Genomic DNA, 15,644 nt, shown 5'->3' on the forward strand with positions numbered 1-15,644 from the left:
GAGGGCACACATGTAATACTTTGGTCATTTTAATGCTGGCTTGAAAATCGCATTCTGCAGCATTTTGTGTATTTGGCTTTAATAATGAATTACTGGACTGTAGTATTTGGTTTGCTTCGTGATGGCTCACTATCGTAGCTCACTGGGAACCTTCAATAGAACAGAAATACCCTTGTCTTTTGTAATGCCTGGACTTGCAGCATGCTAATGAAGTAAACACACACCTTCAAAACTATTTAAATCAGATTGATTATGGATTTACTTCATCTGCTTTGACATAAACACCGCAGCAGTGCCACTTAGCAGAAGATTGCACTGAACACTAGAGGCAACAGAACAGAACAAAATAAAAAAGTGTTGACAGGTGACAGAAATACATCAACTGCTTTTAGAAGTTGTACAAGCCAAGCGGAAAGGCACAGGACAGACAGAATATTACATCCAGTGTTATGATATATTCATAGGATTAGGCTGTGAGAAGTGTATGAAGGTGTTGCACAACACAACAGAACTGAAGATTCCAAATATGTATTTTTAGCAAACATTTTCTTAAATGTGCACAGACACAAACTGATTCTAAATATGCTGATGCCGCTGATGTAGAGTTAATAACACTTTGGGTTCAATGTTGACCCAAAGGTCATCAGTGAGCTGTGTGTTTTTACCTCATGACAACCACATGTATTTTATTTGAACTTAACTCTGAATAGCAGAGACAGCTGAAAACAGACCAATATGAATGTAAAGATAAACAGAGAATAAAGTTTATTATTAAAATCTACTGGTGAAGTTTAAAGTATCTGCAAAGTCCCTGACAAGGACTAAACCACATCCAACCAAGGTTGCATTTAAAAACAGATAAGTGTAAAATCGTTTTATCCAATTTTATTTAATGCCATTTTGAGTGACTGATAACTACAACTACACTTAAACAACCAAACACAATGTAGCACAATTTTATGAAACTAAAAAGTCTTTATACACCAACTATGCACTCCGGTTATATTAAATCTCACAGGATGACCAGTAACTTACAGTCACTGTTATTTACAAATGCATTTGCATCAAGAGCTAATTTAAAAATAAAATTCAGATAAAAAAAATATGGTTCACACCTTTTGAGAAACTTTGCAGATACTTATTGATCTTTAAAATAAAGAAACTGTCTCCAAAATGGAACGCAAACTCAAACAAGTAAAGAAAAGAAAACTCAAATTATTTGTTGACTTTTTACACACAGTTTTTCCACACTACCCAAACTTAATGTTGGCATCAAGCTGGAGGAACAACCTTAGTTACCAAACAGATGTGAGGCACTTTCCTGGTTTAGCAGGAAATGCGGTCACTGCTTGTGATTCCTTGGCGGTGCTGACTTTGCACGAGAGTTTGTAACCCTCACTACATCCAGCCACTTCATCCTGGACCGACAGCCCCTCGAGCTGCGTCTCTACCTTTCTCAAATGCTGCCAGAGGCAAAGCAGACTACACCCTCAGAAAAGCCTGGATGTGCCAATCATGGCCTTCATTACTGCTGTCAAACACCTTCCCACTCTCCTCCTTATTCTGGATCAGCCTCGTTACGTTAATTTCGCTTGCTGAGTCTTCACTTACTAAGCAGAGGCTCACGTTTGGTCAACTTGCAATCAAATCCCTTTGAGTTCTTTGCCTCCTTCGTTCCGGTCTATTCGTGAGACTTAGCAGGTCTCTCTCGCTCTTCGAGGGAAGCTCACGGATCTGAACACATACATACACACACGCACACTTCTTCACAAAGGGGAAAGCTCATTGAAACCATCCTGCCCTCACTACAATTGCTTGCGTTCCATAAGAAGTGGTTCTTCAACTCTCTCTCTTTACTTTCTCTGCCCTGCTATCTCCCTTCCTACTTCCTCTGCTTAAGTGTGTCTTCTCTTCTCACTGAGTGACATGCAGGTTTTCGCAGTTAGGTTCCTTTGATTCTACTTCAGCTGGGTTCAGCCCACTTTGGCCCAGCTGAGGAAAGCGGGGATGTCTCGAACTGGGACGTTGCGGGTCAAGGCTTTGACACGCAGGTTTCGGTCATCTGTAAGAAGTACCACTTCTCTTTGGAGCCTTACTGTCCCGTCTGTGTGTGGAGGGAACAGGGAAAATAGCAGAAAGCAAGTTATTGATAATCTGAGGAATAACAACACTGGCAAAGTTTCTAATTCCTAGATACATACTTCTCTGATCAGGCATGAAATCTTTTGCCTTGTCCTTAACGTAGTGGAGACAGCAAGACAGAATCACATCATCATTGTTACCCTGAAAGCCAAGCAACACAAATTTATTACACAAGGTGAAAACACAAAATCAAAATAAAGACAATCATTTGGGCTTTTACCTGTTGTCCTGAGGTGTCTTCACTGCGAAAGGCAATGGACTCCAGCTGATTTCCTCTGCTTGTTAAGGCTCTGAGGCATGGCTCTCTGGCTTCGAATCCCTTCTCTAAAAACGCTACTGCAAGCCGAGCCTTCTCCTGCACAGCACGGACATGGGCTGCACTAACATTGTAGTTACCACGACTGCCAGTGCTGCGTCCCCCAGACCCCATTCCTCCAATAAAGTTGTCCTGGCCCTTGGCGAGCCCATCCAACTCAGTGATCACTGAGGAAGAAAGAATACAGCACGCCGTGAGATACAGCACAAACAACTGTCTCTTTCAAATATGTCTTTAGACCACAATTAAAATCACCCCACTAGACAAGTGTACCCATCTTCAAATTTATTTCTTCCTCTCATGTTTTCTGTTTTTAGTCTTACCGATGAGTGGGACAACGATTATATAAATTCCACACTGAAGGAGTTTCTTGAGTCCTCCCAAATGATCAATGAATCCATTGGTATCTGGGACCAAAAACACCGGCCTGACTTCTATCTCCAGCTGCCCTCCTGTCTGCAGCACAGCCTGGAACACACGCACAAAAATTATTTGAAATTCAATTGGAAATTATGTGCAAACACTTACTCCTATTGGCTATGTTGAAAGTGTTATTAATAATAATAATATAATATATATAATTTAGAATATAATATAATTTTTAATGTGGCATTATACATTAAACGGCTGTTTTTACATAAGTCAGTGTGAGACGTGTTAGCAACTAAACTGAAATATTTATTGTGAAATATACTAGTGTGCTGATTTTACCTGTATTTTATCTCTGCGCTTCTGTTGCTCTGCCAGTTTGTTGGCGAGAGCATGGCGCCGTGCCTTCAGTTGCTTGATGTCATTCTCGCTGTCTCCCGCCTCCTCAGCATCCTCCTCTCCTTCTGACGCAGAGAGAGATGACTCCTCCTCAACTATGACATCATCAGCCTGCCAAAAAAACAAAGTATAAAGCACATTTTCAGTGATTTTTCTGCCACTATGTAACCTGTAAAAAGTTTGTTTAAGCATTTACATACAAATCTAAAGCAGTAACACCACTTGAAAAAAAGAAGTTCACAGAAAAGCTTGGTTATTAACACAGGTTGAACACGGCCACTTAGGCCAGATCTGTGTGATACAGATTCACTGGCAGATTGGATCCTTCAACCTTCAACTCTAATGCTAAAGGAAGGAGGAGAGTTTACTGGGGAGAAAGTCAGTGACCTCTTTCTCTGTTAGAGAATCCTGTCTGTGCCTTGTGTCCACTGATGGGGTCTGTAAAGTAGGTGCCACAGAGATGTATTTTCCTCCTTTGAAGGCCAACAGAGGCTCTTCTTGTCCACATAAAGCCTCCAGGAAATACTTCAGTACAGTCACTCTCTTACAATCTGCTGCTATTGCCTGAGGGAACAAGATGAACACATGTGCTTGAGAACAGGAAAAGAACACATGGAAAATCTGGCATGTTCACTCTATACAACAATAGTATAAGTGTGCACCAGGGTGTCAATCCAAGAGCAAAATGCAATACATTGTTATTTTCCACTCACCATATCAGTGTATCTGTCTGTGTAACAAGGCTCCTGTGGTGCAGCCAACAGTGGCACAAAGCCTGCAAGAAGCCTGTCTTCCTTTAACTGGAGAACAGTCAGCTCTTCATCTCCCTCGCCTTCATCACTGTCAATTTTGTACAGTGGCACTTCCTCGTGATCCACATGTGCCAACACATTACAAAAATCAGCCAGGCACTGCCAAACATCAGGACTGCATCTTGATAGAGAAGAATTCATAAACTAGTAAGTAAGGCAGTTTTAAAATAAACAGTAAAGATGTTCTTTTCCCAGTTAAAATCAGTTTGAAACTGATCTTCATTGCTTCAAAGTATGCAGGAAAACAAGAAAAGAGTTCTAAGGGCTTAATGAGCTTACTCTATACTGCATGGTGGTGGATTCCATTGGTCTGGGTGCCCCAGCATCCAGTCAGACCAGACTTTGATACTTGGCAGCAGATCTTTCAGGTCCACGGGGAAGGCTGACACCCGCACCATGCCCTCCAGCTCACCCCCCTTACCCTCCTCCTCTCCATCTGCCATGGGGACTGGTTCTGACACAGAGACAGTGGAATGCAACTATAAAAACTGTCAAAAGCAGTGAAATAATAACTAAATACTAAACACATCGCACTTGTAGGTACTAGATGTGTACCTGCAGGGATATCTCTAAGCAGCTCTGTGCAGCGCTGCACCATTAGTGCAAACATGCCAAGACCCAGGGCAGTGCTTTGTTCCTGTAGGACGGACCGCACACCTTCTTCACCTGATAGAGAAAACATTTACACTCATCAGCATTAAGAAAAACATCTGTGCTCACTTCCTAATAGTAGTAATAATATGTGGATGTATGCAGTTTTACCTCTGCTCTGGGCATTGTGTGTGGCAAACATGTTGATAGTGATGACCTGCAGCATATGTGGGGAAGGGCCATGCTGGAGCAGAGTCTTGAACTCCTGCAGGACATGGCTTGCTACTCCAGGAAATGATTCCATTCTGCATAATAATAACATATAGTGTATGTTCATAAAAATAAAGAAACAGACACAATTATACTCTTGAAAAATAACATCAATGCTGTAACCCTTGGAAGTCAAATGTTATGCCTGTGAGATCAAATCACATGCCTGAACTCCTAAGGGTAAATCATTCATTCTATTTTAGGTGCTGGAAGACATTAGACATCACTTACCCAACTTTGGTGAAGAGCTTTCCATGTGCATGTAGGAAACTTAGAATGAACCTCTTATTTAGCTGGATAAAGAACAGAAAGGGCGAAGGAAGAGAAGAATTTATCTTTGGCCAATAGTCTACTACAAACCCTGTGGCACATGACAGGAAAACACATGTTCATCTACTGGCAATGCATAAAAAGAAGCTTGGAGCTGACTATTAAAATGCACCTGGGATTTATGAACAATAGGAGTGGGAGGAAATGGACTGAAAGGCTACTGAAGCTGTAGGAGGATGCACACTCAGTTTCTCCTCCGACAAGACACACAGTTACATGGTGAACAGACATGGTGCTTAATATGAAGAGAACCCAGATTCATCATAAAACAATATATATATAGAGACAATAAAACATACAGCGATGAAGTAGTATATATCAGATACAAATATTTTTTTGTAAGTAGAGCTGGCCTGTCTAAAGGGCCTTTATTATGGGATGTTGTGTGTAAGAGAGAAGAAGAAAAAAGAAAGAAAAAAAGCAAGTAATTCCTCTTACATCACTAGCGTTGAGACTTCCCAGCTCTCCATCCTGTTCAGAATCTCTGCTGGACTCGCTACCTCCTCTCTGTGAAGATGGGGTGGCTGCTTGTCCACTAGTGCGAATCCAAATCTCCACACGTGCCCCTTCTTTCCCTCTTCCCCTTCCTCTTACTGCTGGACCTCTTGAGCCGCCTTCATTTTCCTGCTTTTGTCTTCGTTCAAGTTGCTCTGACTAAAATAAAATGAAGACTGTAAACAAGATGCTCCTGCTGCCTGATGATGGGGTGCAAACATCATCATCATATTTCACTTATCTGGAACAAGTTTATTAACAGAATGTGTGCCTGACCTTACGCTTAGCTTCCTCAAACAGACTCATCAGACTTTCCTTTGCAGTCAGGATGGGGTTGGAGGCTGCCAAGCTGCGCATGTAATAATACACAGCATCCAGCTTTCGCTTCTGTGGCAGAAGGGGAATGAGGGTCAGTACGGCGGTATACAACAGAGCTATGCGGGATATGTAACAGTGGGAATGGTTGCTGCAATTACAAGTGAGTATTTTATGTACTCCAAGACCTTGTTGGCCTAATGTGAAATTAGTCACAATAAAAAAGCTGGTTTTGTATTTTTAATGATCACATCAGACCGATACACAATTTATCACCTACAGTATAAACTGCCAGCAGGGCCAACTGGTTGTATGGACGTCCATTTTTGGGGGCAATCTGCTGGGCTTTTAGGTACCAGCTAAAAAGAAATGAGCTGGAATCAACGAAATGCTCAGTTTATACTCACAACAATACAGCCAGAATGTTTCAAATGCAGCTCACCTGCGAGCCTTGCCATAGTTGGCAGAGTCACTGGCTTGCTCCCGGTACCGTGCAATATCTCCCTGACATATCATACAGCGCTGAGCACTGATGAGTGCATACTTTACCTAAAAGAGATAGAAATACAAGAATAAAAACATTTAAATATAATATAAAAACAGTAACAAGAATTTCTGTGGCTAATCAAATTGTAATTTTAACATGACATGATATTAAAATATAAAAATGCTCCCAGCCTGAGTTATATTTGGGGAACTGGAAGAACTACGTTTATGCATATACACAAAATGTTCTGTTCTTATAGGCTTACAATTAATTGACACTATTTAAAAATACTTCGATATACACTGAGGAATATGTTAGGTGCCAGTAAGCCGATCTAAAAAACCTTACTGTTTTGCGTAATGGCCGTGCCCTGATAGCCATGCCATCCATGTAATCCTCTAACTTGAAGTGGTACACTGTTTGCAGCTTTTGAAGCAGAGAATCAAAGAATTGTGCTCCCTGTAAAATAGAAAATAATCTTTACTGACAAGAAAAAAAAACATTGCTTACTCATAAATTTCTACAATTCTTCTTTGTATCTGTAAATATAGTACTTGTAAAAAGTAGCAATTATTACTATACTACATTATAGTATAGTACTACTACTATACTACATTATTACTATAGGAACTGGTGTAAGAAAAAGGCACAAGAGTCAGGATTGTACCAATGTCAGAAAAGGTTATTTTTGCCCATCCATAGAAACTCTTACCTCATCAAGCAGAGTCAGCAGCATGTTCCTAATATGAGAGCTATTGTCATTGGTGGGGTCTTTGAGTAGCTGTCGAAAGCACTCTATGACTTGATAGAAGACATTCTTCCACAAAGCCTGATCCACATTCTGAGAGTCGGAGAACTCGATGTCTGTTAAGACGACTTGCTCATATATGCCCAACAGCTCAACTCTGGAAAAAGAGCATGACACGACTTCACTTTGTTAGCATGGACATGTTCTATCTCAAATAATTTCACATACATGTTTACTCAAATCCTCACCTGAGCTTAGTCATGCGATCAAGTCCATCAGTGCTGACTTTGTCCCGGGAAAGTAGGTTACTGAGCTGGAGCTCCTGGGTATCAGCAGCCCTCAGCAGCCGACACAACTCCCCTCTGGCTTGTTCCACTTCTTCGCATGTCAAACTACCTCCTGCAGTTGGCTGGGTATAACCCGCACCCCTGTAGCTCCCACAGAACTGACCCACCACGGGACCTGTGTACATACCGTTAGTGGGAGCCATTTGGTAGGGGCCCATATGATAAGGATACGGGTAGCGCTGGCTGCTAGCGGTTCCACTAGGATTTTGCGGGTTGCTGGTGGAAACAGGGTAGCAGTAAGGGTTGTCAGAGTTTTGGAATTTGTAGTAGCCCATGGCAGCAGCCTGCTGGGATCGAAATGATTCACCCTTTGCAACCGGAGGGCTGCCTACGATCTCATCATCTGTGTCCAGAAAATGAAGCTGTCCATATCCCGTCCCCGTATGAAGAAATGAATGCTGGTGGAGAGATGAGTGCTGTGATGACTGTGTGCTGGTAAGGGCAGGTTTCTGGTCTGGATTATTGGGATCCCAGAGACGTCTCACTCCTCCTCCCCTTCCTCCCCTACTTCGGCTAGCTGATCCTCCTCTAATTCCACCAAAAAGTAGCCTTTGCCCAACCTCGGGCGATTTAGAAATGTCTGTGCATGATGGAAGTATCAGGATACCCCCTCCTCTGCCACGAGGAACCAAACCTTGCCTGTGCTGCTTTACATTCCCGCTATGAGATGAGGTACCTGGATGTTTGTTTGAAGAAACCCTTAGAATTCCAGAGCTCCCACCTTTGTTCCCCCTAGGCCTGTTCCGTTCTTCAAAGGGCCTCTCTGCACTTAGCTCTTCCTCTCGTTCGGTTCTTATCCTCCTCCTCCTATTTGCTGCAATGTCACTTGTTTCACTCCCTTCCATGGACTCTGTAGAAGATTCACCATTAGTTGTCCAGCTTTTTAAATGTCTTCTTTGTCCTCCTCCACTGATTGTCTTTGCCTCGTTATTATGTTTGGGATTCGTGAATGTCCACTTCATGTTCTCCACATCCATTCCTAGTCGAGGACCATCCAGGCTGGTCACACTGCTGGCTGAGCTGCTGCTGTAAGTTCGATGCCGTGGACGTCGAATATCTGACTTGGAATAGCGTTTTGAAGTGGGTCCTGTGATATTTGCATTGGATTTATTTCGATCACCTCTTTCTACATTTCTACCAGCCTTAGCATCTTTCACATTTTCTCTTGACCTATTGTTATTGTCGTCTCCTCTTTTGTTTTCTCTCTGCTTCTCTCTTCCCTTGCTTTGGTATTTCTCTCCTGTCATACCTGCTGTATTATCCCTATCTCCAACAGCTCCTCTTTTGTCCTTTTCTTCCCCTGGATCCCCCTGGTCTTTCTTTACTAAACTACCCACTTCATTCTCTCCCCTTTCGCGATCTCTCCCTCTTTCCTTCTCTCCCCCTCTTCTCCTACGGTTTCCCCTTTCCTTCTTTTTTTCTACCTTTTCTTCCTGCTCTTTTTTACCCACCCCTTGGTCTTGTTTCCCCTTATCAGTTTCCCCTTTCCTGGAACCTATTGCTCCACAAGCTACTTTAGCCTTTTCTTTCATACTAAGACTTTCTACTTTGCTAGTTACAATCTCCACTGAAGTATCAGATGATGATGGTGGTTTCTCTGCATCTCTATTTCCTTGCTTTCTGTTTGTTTCACTGGACATCATTAATTTTACGTTTTCTTGTATGCATTCTACTTCTTTTGCTTTAGTTTGGCCCCCATGCTTTTGTAAATGTGTTTTCTTCTCGTCCATATCCCCAGTAGTGACTGGAGATTCTTGATCACTGCCCTGTTCTTGTTTCCTGGGAGATTTATCCTGTCCTCTTCCAACTCCACCGTCCTTGCCCTGAACATTTCTTCGGGTTCCAGGTTGATAAAATTCTCGGTCAGGTTTGCGAGCTTTCTTTGTTGGCTTAGTGGCTCCTGTAGGTTCCTGTTGTTCCCTATTATTTTCAATCAAGTCTTTTTCCTGAGCTACTTCGATTTTAGCCTGTGACTGGCTTTCCTTTTTACAATTCTTAAGGTTACTACCATCCCCTCTCGTTCTATCTTTTTCCTTCTTGCCAGAAATCATTTCATGTCTGTCTAAACCTTTTCCAGAGAAACCCTTTTTCTCACTCTGCAAGGGCTGCTCAAGCTCTCGAGAATCACTCTGACCCGTCTCTCCCTCCTCACTGTCCCGGTGATGTCGTGGTTGTCCAGCTGTTGGCTGGTAGATGTGCAGGTCAGGGCGCTTCCCTTCACGTCTCTTGTGCTGTTTGTGTACATGTTGCTCCTCTGGAGAAACAAAAAGAAATCAAGATGGCGGAAATTAAATTAAACGCTTGCATTTGTTGACAACTACAGTTGCGAGTGAGCAATATGGATTTAGTGGGTAAAAAGTATATATGTCCAGAAAACGAAATTAACCTAATTTACTCAATATGTTTTAAACTTAATTTGAGTTTTGTGAACTTTGTAAATGCCAGACAGTCCAATGAAAAAATAAAAATCAAATAACAGGAAGGCGTAAAATACTTGGCATCTACAACAATCACACTTTCTCCTTGTTTCAGAAAAATTAGTTATCTTTAGTTATAAAGCTTAGCATTAGTAGTAGTTAACATTAACTACTATTTAACGATAACAATCATGTTTTTCTCTGCGTTATTTAACGCGAACGTTACATCCAACTACACAAGACACATTTCTTTTATTAATGTTACGCTACGAATAACACGTGTGTGTAATAAACAGTAGAAACGATATTACAAGCAAAAATGAATCATGACCAGCATCGCAAAAAATTAACGTTATGTGTTGTTGTTATGGATGAAGGGGGCGTTTAAAACAGACCGCGCGGGACCAAAGATAGCTGCTTAGCTAACAACATTAGCTGCCTACAAACTTAGCAACTCCGCAGTCTACTTTCAACTAACTTATGGCGCTACCTTACTAAAGTTGAGCGTCTTTTTCAAGGACGAATTTCTTACAAGTATCTAGTGCACGTTTCCTCACCTTTCTCACACTCAGTAATATCAACAGTATTCGACGCTTCAGCTCGAAGTTCCGCAGCTGAGATTCGTACTCTGTCTAGTTCGCTCGCCATCTTGGTTTCACCAAACAACAAGTACCGTGGCCTAGATGGGTCAAAAAGGGCTTATCAGATGACGTCAGAGCAGAGGCAGACGGGTAATGTAGTACTGAGGAAGTATGCGTTACAGTTGTTTTCCTCTCTGATTTTAAACGACCTCTTCTTTCCAATAGGGATCCTTCCGTATATTGCTGCCTGTAATTAATCTCTTAGTATTTCTCATAATACCAACTACTATAGTAGTATAATAGTAACTACCTTACTATACTTTTCTGTTTTAAAACAAATATTTCAAGACAAATGAATACTGATCCATGCAGTAAATATATGACTGTAAAAATGTGATTATCCTTTGATATTTGATTTATATTATATAAATGCTTTTATATTGTACAATTGTAAAAGTAGATACACAAAAAGATATCAAATTGCTGAAAGGTACCTGCATTCTTTACCCTTTTTTGCGTCACTCATCTATATCTTTCTTCCGGCTCTGACTATACGTCAGTGTAAAAAAACAGACATATCTGTAACGGGATGCAGACAATCTACGAGAAAAACAAAACATTTTCTCAATTTTAAAATGCTATTCATTCTAAAGTGTACATTTATGTAATCCTTACGTAGGTCTTGACCTACTTGTGGGATGAGGCCTGGGGGAAGGGGTTTAATGGTCAACACATTATATAAAGTAACAGATACCTGAGCTTCATACACGCACTGTGTTCAATTTTGAGCAATATCCACTAGGTGTCAGGATTTGGTACGTATTGTCATTTTCCTCCACTGTCCTATTGTCCAACCCTTTAGACTGGCCTAACAATGAACTTTCCATGTACTTTTGTTTTCCATCTAAGTATTAGATGTGTAGTGTGTGTGCATGTGCATTCATGCGGTGCAGGAGCTATGCAGACATCATCTGTGTGGCTGATGCTAGAGTAAACAGCTTCATTTCCCTAGCAACACCAAATTAAAGGGCCAGAGTCGACTGTCCTTCCAATAAATCTGCTGCACATGATTCGTCATCCAGCACCAAACCTCCTCTTTTTCCACACACATTCCTTCCAATTATTATTAGTTACTAAATTATTTATCCAAAGCGCTTGACTCACTTCTTTGGCACAGAAATCGGGTATGTCTACACATGCTGATGTGTGTGCAGTAAAAGAACATATCCATGACTAACTACAATATACGTCCAAGTGAACAGCAAGATTCAGATTAATTATGTAACTTGATAAAACATTAATCTATTTATTTAATTATTCTATGTCATATTGGATTAGATGTTTTGCTGTGTTTTTCAAATAATTTGATGTATAAATATGACATAAAATAATTCCCACCATTCACACATTTTCTTTCAATTTTATTGTTACACTTATGTTTTAGTTTTTGCATTACAGGTAGACCGCAGTCATTCAGAATACTGTTTGATGTAATGAAAGTAGTGTCTCTCGATGAGGCACTGGCACACCAGGGGTTGTAGAATGTTTCGTGTCTGCAGCAGAAAGGTGTGAGAGAGGGAGGGGGGCTGCCGGAAGTAGTGGGCGTGTGTGTGTGTGTGTGTGTGTGTGTGTGTGTGTGTGTGTGTGTGTGTGTGTGTGTGTGTGTGTGTGTGTGTGTGTGTGTGTGTGTGTTTGTAAGCCTGTGCACTTGTGTGCAGAGTTCTGATTGTAAGAGCTGCACCACGGTGCAGATGGAGCAATGCAGGATGATAAGAGACAGAAGGACAGAGAGGGGAAGGAACTGAGGTAGGGAAGGAGGGAGAGATGAGGAGGTGTGATGAAGGAGGAGAGGAGAGAACAGGAGGAGGAGAGGCTGTGAATACAGATGAGAAAAGCGGGGGAAGCAGGGAGTTTTTACAGGTGAATTTCTGACACCAGGGGGGTTCCTCCAGCCCAATCATATCTCCATCTCCCCCCATCCCATTTGCTCTCTCTCTCTCTCTCTCTCTCTCTCTCTCTCTCTCTCTCTCTCTCTCTCTCTCTCTCTCTCTCTCTCTCTCTCTCTCTCTCTCTCTCTCTCTCTCTCTCTCTCTCTCTCTCTCTCTCTTTCCCTACCTACGTTTCTCTTTGTGTCTGCCCCCCTCCAACCCCACATTGTCCTAGGGGGGACTGGAGTGGAGGAGGACAGACGGGGGAATACATTCAGCAGTGAAGAGTGAAGACAAGTAAGGGACACTGTGGCTGAGAATGAAACACGCCGGAGCTGAAAAATGAATAGGAAATGGAACAGAATGACGAGGAGAGTCAGACGACTGAAATGGGATTCGCATCTTAAGTAGTGAGAGAGATAACAAAAATTAGAGAAGGCATGTGAGGGGGACAAACAGACAGACTGACAAAAGCAGAGACAGGCAGTGGCTCATGTGGGGCACGTCTGCTGTAGATGTAGATGTTTGAACTACATCTATCGCAACTGCCTTTAATGCATAATTGAGAGAGGACAGAGGAATTTAAACAAAGCTTAGCACAGAATTTAAAACAGGCAGTAAGAAGCCAAAACAGTATTTCATGACTGCTAATAAACTGTTTATCCTTATTTCCCCCCTAACGTCCCCATGTGCATTTTAGCTTGAGTGAAATTGTCATCAAAAAGCAGGAACTCTGTAAAACACTCAGTCGAATGTTCGAGTTTCCGCAGAATTTCTTACGCTTGTGTGATGCACATTTCTTGACGTATGTAGAAACTTTGTGGTTTCTCTTTCAAGTTGAGCTTATTTGAAAACATGCAAGAACCAACAGCTTCCGGCCATCAGCAAACAGCTAATATAGAAATGTTGGTTTTAGTTCTGACTGGCCTTTAGAACATTTACTTTATACTTGTGATTTGCACTAAAAAATGCTAATTGAATGGAACTGAACTGCAAACCGAAGCGCTCACACCAACACTGACACCAGCCACAAACTCATGCACACATGCACAAATGAGCGCCCACGCCTGTGCACACAAATACAGCTGGCGCTGCGCATTAATTACGTTCAGCATATGACTTTGGCATAGTTTTGAGTGAGTCACTGTTGGAATTGAGAAGAGATGGCACACGACTCTGTAAAAAAAAACACGGCAGCGTGTCTCGGCACACTTTGACACGGGCGCTTTGGGAACGTGATGAATTCCTGGGAATAATGTGGTTTATATCAGGTCCATTTGATTGGCTCCAGTGGCTCCAGTGGCCGAGGAACCAATGCAACCAGGGCTAATATGAGCCATTATGAGCACGCGTTCTTTCCCCGCACAGCATTTAAAACGCACGCATTAAAAGTTTCCGGTTGGACACGGGTTCACGGCGTCTGTCTGCGCTGCGGCGCGTGGGCGGACGCGGAGTTGCTGCTGCGTGAGCGTGGGTCCGCGATCTCACAAATCCTGTAGGCAAGCGGCGCGCGGAGACAGCGGAGGGAACGACGCGGGGGCGAGGGGGGTTTCACTAATAAACACCCACCCGTTGCAGACCTCCATCTCGCTGTGACACGCGCGCTCGCCTCCTCCCCAGCTTTCTTTTGACAGAATCCTCATTACGAGGCACGTTTGGCAGCGCAGAGTCGCCTTCCTCCTCCTCTCCCTCTACGTCTCCATCCCTCCGCTCCTCTCGCGCTCCCTTCTCTCCCTCTTGCCCTGCTCATTGCATTGGAGCGGGCTTGGCAATCAAAGGGAGAAGGGTGGTTGGGGTGGGGTGGTTGGGTGGGGGGGTGGACCTCACTGGGATTTCAGTATGAGTCAGAATGGGAGAAGGGGAGGTGGGAAGGCAAGGTAGGCGTGTGGTGAGGAGAGAAGCGTATAGGAGGGATGAGTTTTTCCCTTTTCTCTTATCTGACTGCATTGGAATACAGATGAGCAGATAGAAAAGGAGCCAAGAAGCAGGCATGACGGACAGAAACGGCGTTTCAACAGGAACGACTCTGCATCCTGATTCACATTCAGACTATTTGATCACAGTCCTTTTGGCTCCGTTCACCACTGCAGTAGAAATGAAAAGCAACCATGAAGATGAGGTGAAAACTGTCAATTTCAATCACAACCGCTTCTATACAAGCACTCAATTACAGCGTCTCAAAGGTATTTGGACAGAATAACACGAGTTGCTATGTTTCAAACTGAGGCAACTAAGCCTCAGTTTGAAACAGTCCCAGTTCAGCTTTCTTTCCTGTTGTTTCGTCTTGGTTTTTCCTTCCCATGTAAAACCTGTGCTCCATCGGATTCAAGTCATGTAACCGATTCTGGCACTGCAGAGATTTTCTCCTCCTTCCACAGCGTCCTGTACTTCACGACCCGTTCCCGTTCCTTCACGTGCTACGGTTGCTGATCTGTGTCTCACCTGTTTACAGAACGAAGGCATCACCAGAGAACAAGCACTGCGTTTGGTCACTGGTCTGATTGGTGATTCCACACCTGAAGCGTGACCAAAGACTTTGTCTGAAAACCTCTGAGCTCCTCAGTTTGTGACTCTTGGTTCTGAACCAACACAATCCATCGATCGACAGTCTGAATGCACATATAACCTGGTTGTTGCAATTCAGATCCATTGTGGTTTAGAGAACAAAGATCATAAAGAATCTGCCTATGTTCAAATTTAACAAGAGCACATGCTGTTTATGTGTATGTTTGGCATCACTGTTCTACACAAGGCCCTGTTGCATTCACACCCATTTGCTTCTACAGCACCACACATCAGCACGCTAATATTCCTACATGATATGAAGAATAAAATCATAAATAAATGTGATTGGGAGCGATTAAACTGTCGACACTCCACGAATCCACAGATGTCACGCGTCTTATTTTGCGACATTCAACAAAAATGGAAATCCAATGTCTCTGCCAAATTTTCAGGATCCACCTGACAATATCTGAGGGTTCTGAATAAGTCCACTCCACGCTGCCTCCTTCACGTCTCTGCCACAGTCTGTGCCACACAAACGCCTGACAGGTTGTGTTTTGGGGCATATTACTTGCATGGATGGTTCAGGGGC

General features: G+C 42.7%; 1 protein-coding gene and 1 long non-coding RNA gene across 3 annotated transcripts; one reads left to right on the forward strand and one right to left on the reverse strand.

The window, feature by feature from the left end:
* Positions 1–241: 241 nt before the first annotated feature.
* smg6 (SMG6 nonsense mediated mRNA decay factor) lies at positions 242–10,737 on the reverse strand. The gene is made up of 19 exons (XM_029174313.3): positions 10,596–10,737; positions 7,523–9,875; positions 7,239–7,431; positions 6,875–6,985; positions 6,482–6,588; positions 6,320–6,398; positions 6,001–6,111; positions 5,668–5,883; positions 5,131–5,192; positions 4,801–4,934; positions 4,594–4,704; positions 4,318–4,492; positions 3,940–4,159; positions 3,614–3,790; positions 3,170–3,337; positions 2,782–2,926; positions 2,363–2,625; positions 2,202–2,283; positions 242–2,104 (listed from the first exon to the last, which is right to left on the reverse strand). Exons 1-19 carry the CDS (start codon positions 10,684–10,686, stop codon positions 1,974–1,976), a joined length of 4,929 nt encoding a protein of 1,642 aa, XP_029030146.1. The 5' UTR covers positions 10,687–10,737; the 3' UTR covers positions 242–1,973.
* Positions 10,738–14,330: 3,593 nt separating this feature from the next.
* On the forward strand, positions 14,331–15,430 carry LOC121202736 (uncharacterized). 2 transcript variants are annotated; one of them, XR_005898595.2, is made up of 2 exons: positions 14,331–14,730; positions 14,926–15,430. It is a non-coding gene; the product is annotated as an uncharacterized LOC121202736 (long non-coding RNA). The 2 variants fall into 2 exon arrangements; XR_005898596.2 differs by having other exon boundaries at positions 15,000–15,430.
* Positions 15,431–15,644: the final 214 nt, after the last annotated feature.

Source organism: Betta splendens, chromosome 14 (genome assembly GCF_900634795.4).
Source record: "Betta splendens chromosome 14, fBetSpl5.4, whole genome shotgun sequence".
Lineage (NCBI taxonomy): Eukaryota > Metazoa > Chordata > Actinopteri > Anabantiformes > Osphronemidae > Betta > Betta splendens.

Coding starts and splice junctions, on each gene's coding strand:
- smg6 (XM_029174313.3), bottom strand. CDS start 10,686: ATGGCGAGCGAACTAGACAGAGTACGAATCTCAGCTGCGGAACTTCGA. Junction 7,432..7,522: donor GATCGCATGACTAAGCTCAG/GTGAGGATTTGA, acceptor CTCTTTTTCCAG/AGTTGAGCTGTTGGGCATAT. Junction 2,927..3,169: donor AGCGCAGAGATAAAATACAG/GTAAAATCAGCA, acceptor CGTGTGTTCCAG/GCTGTGCTGCAGACAGGAGG.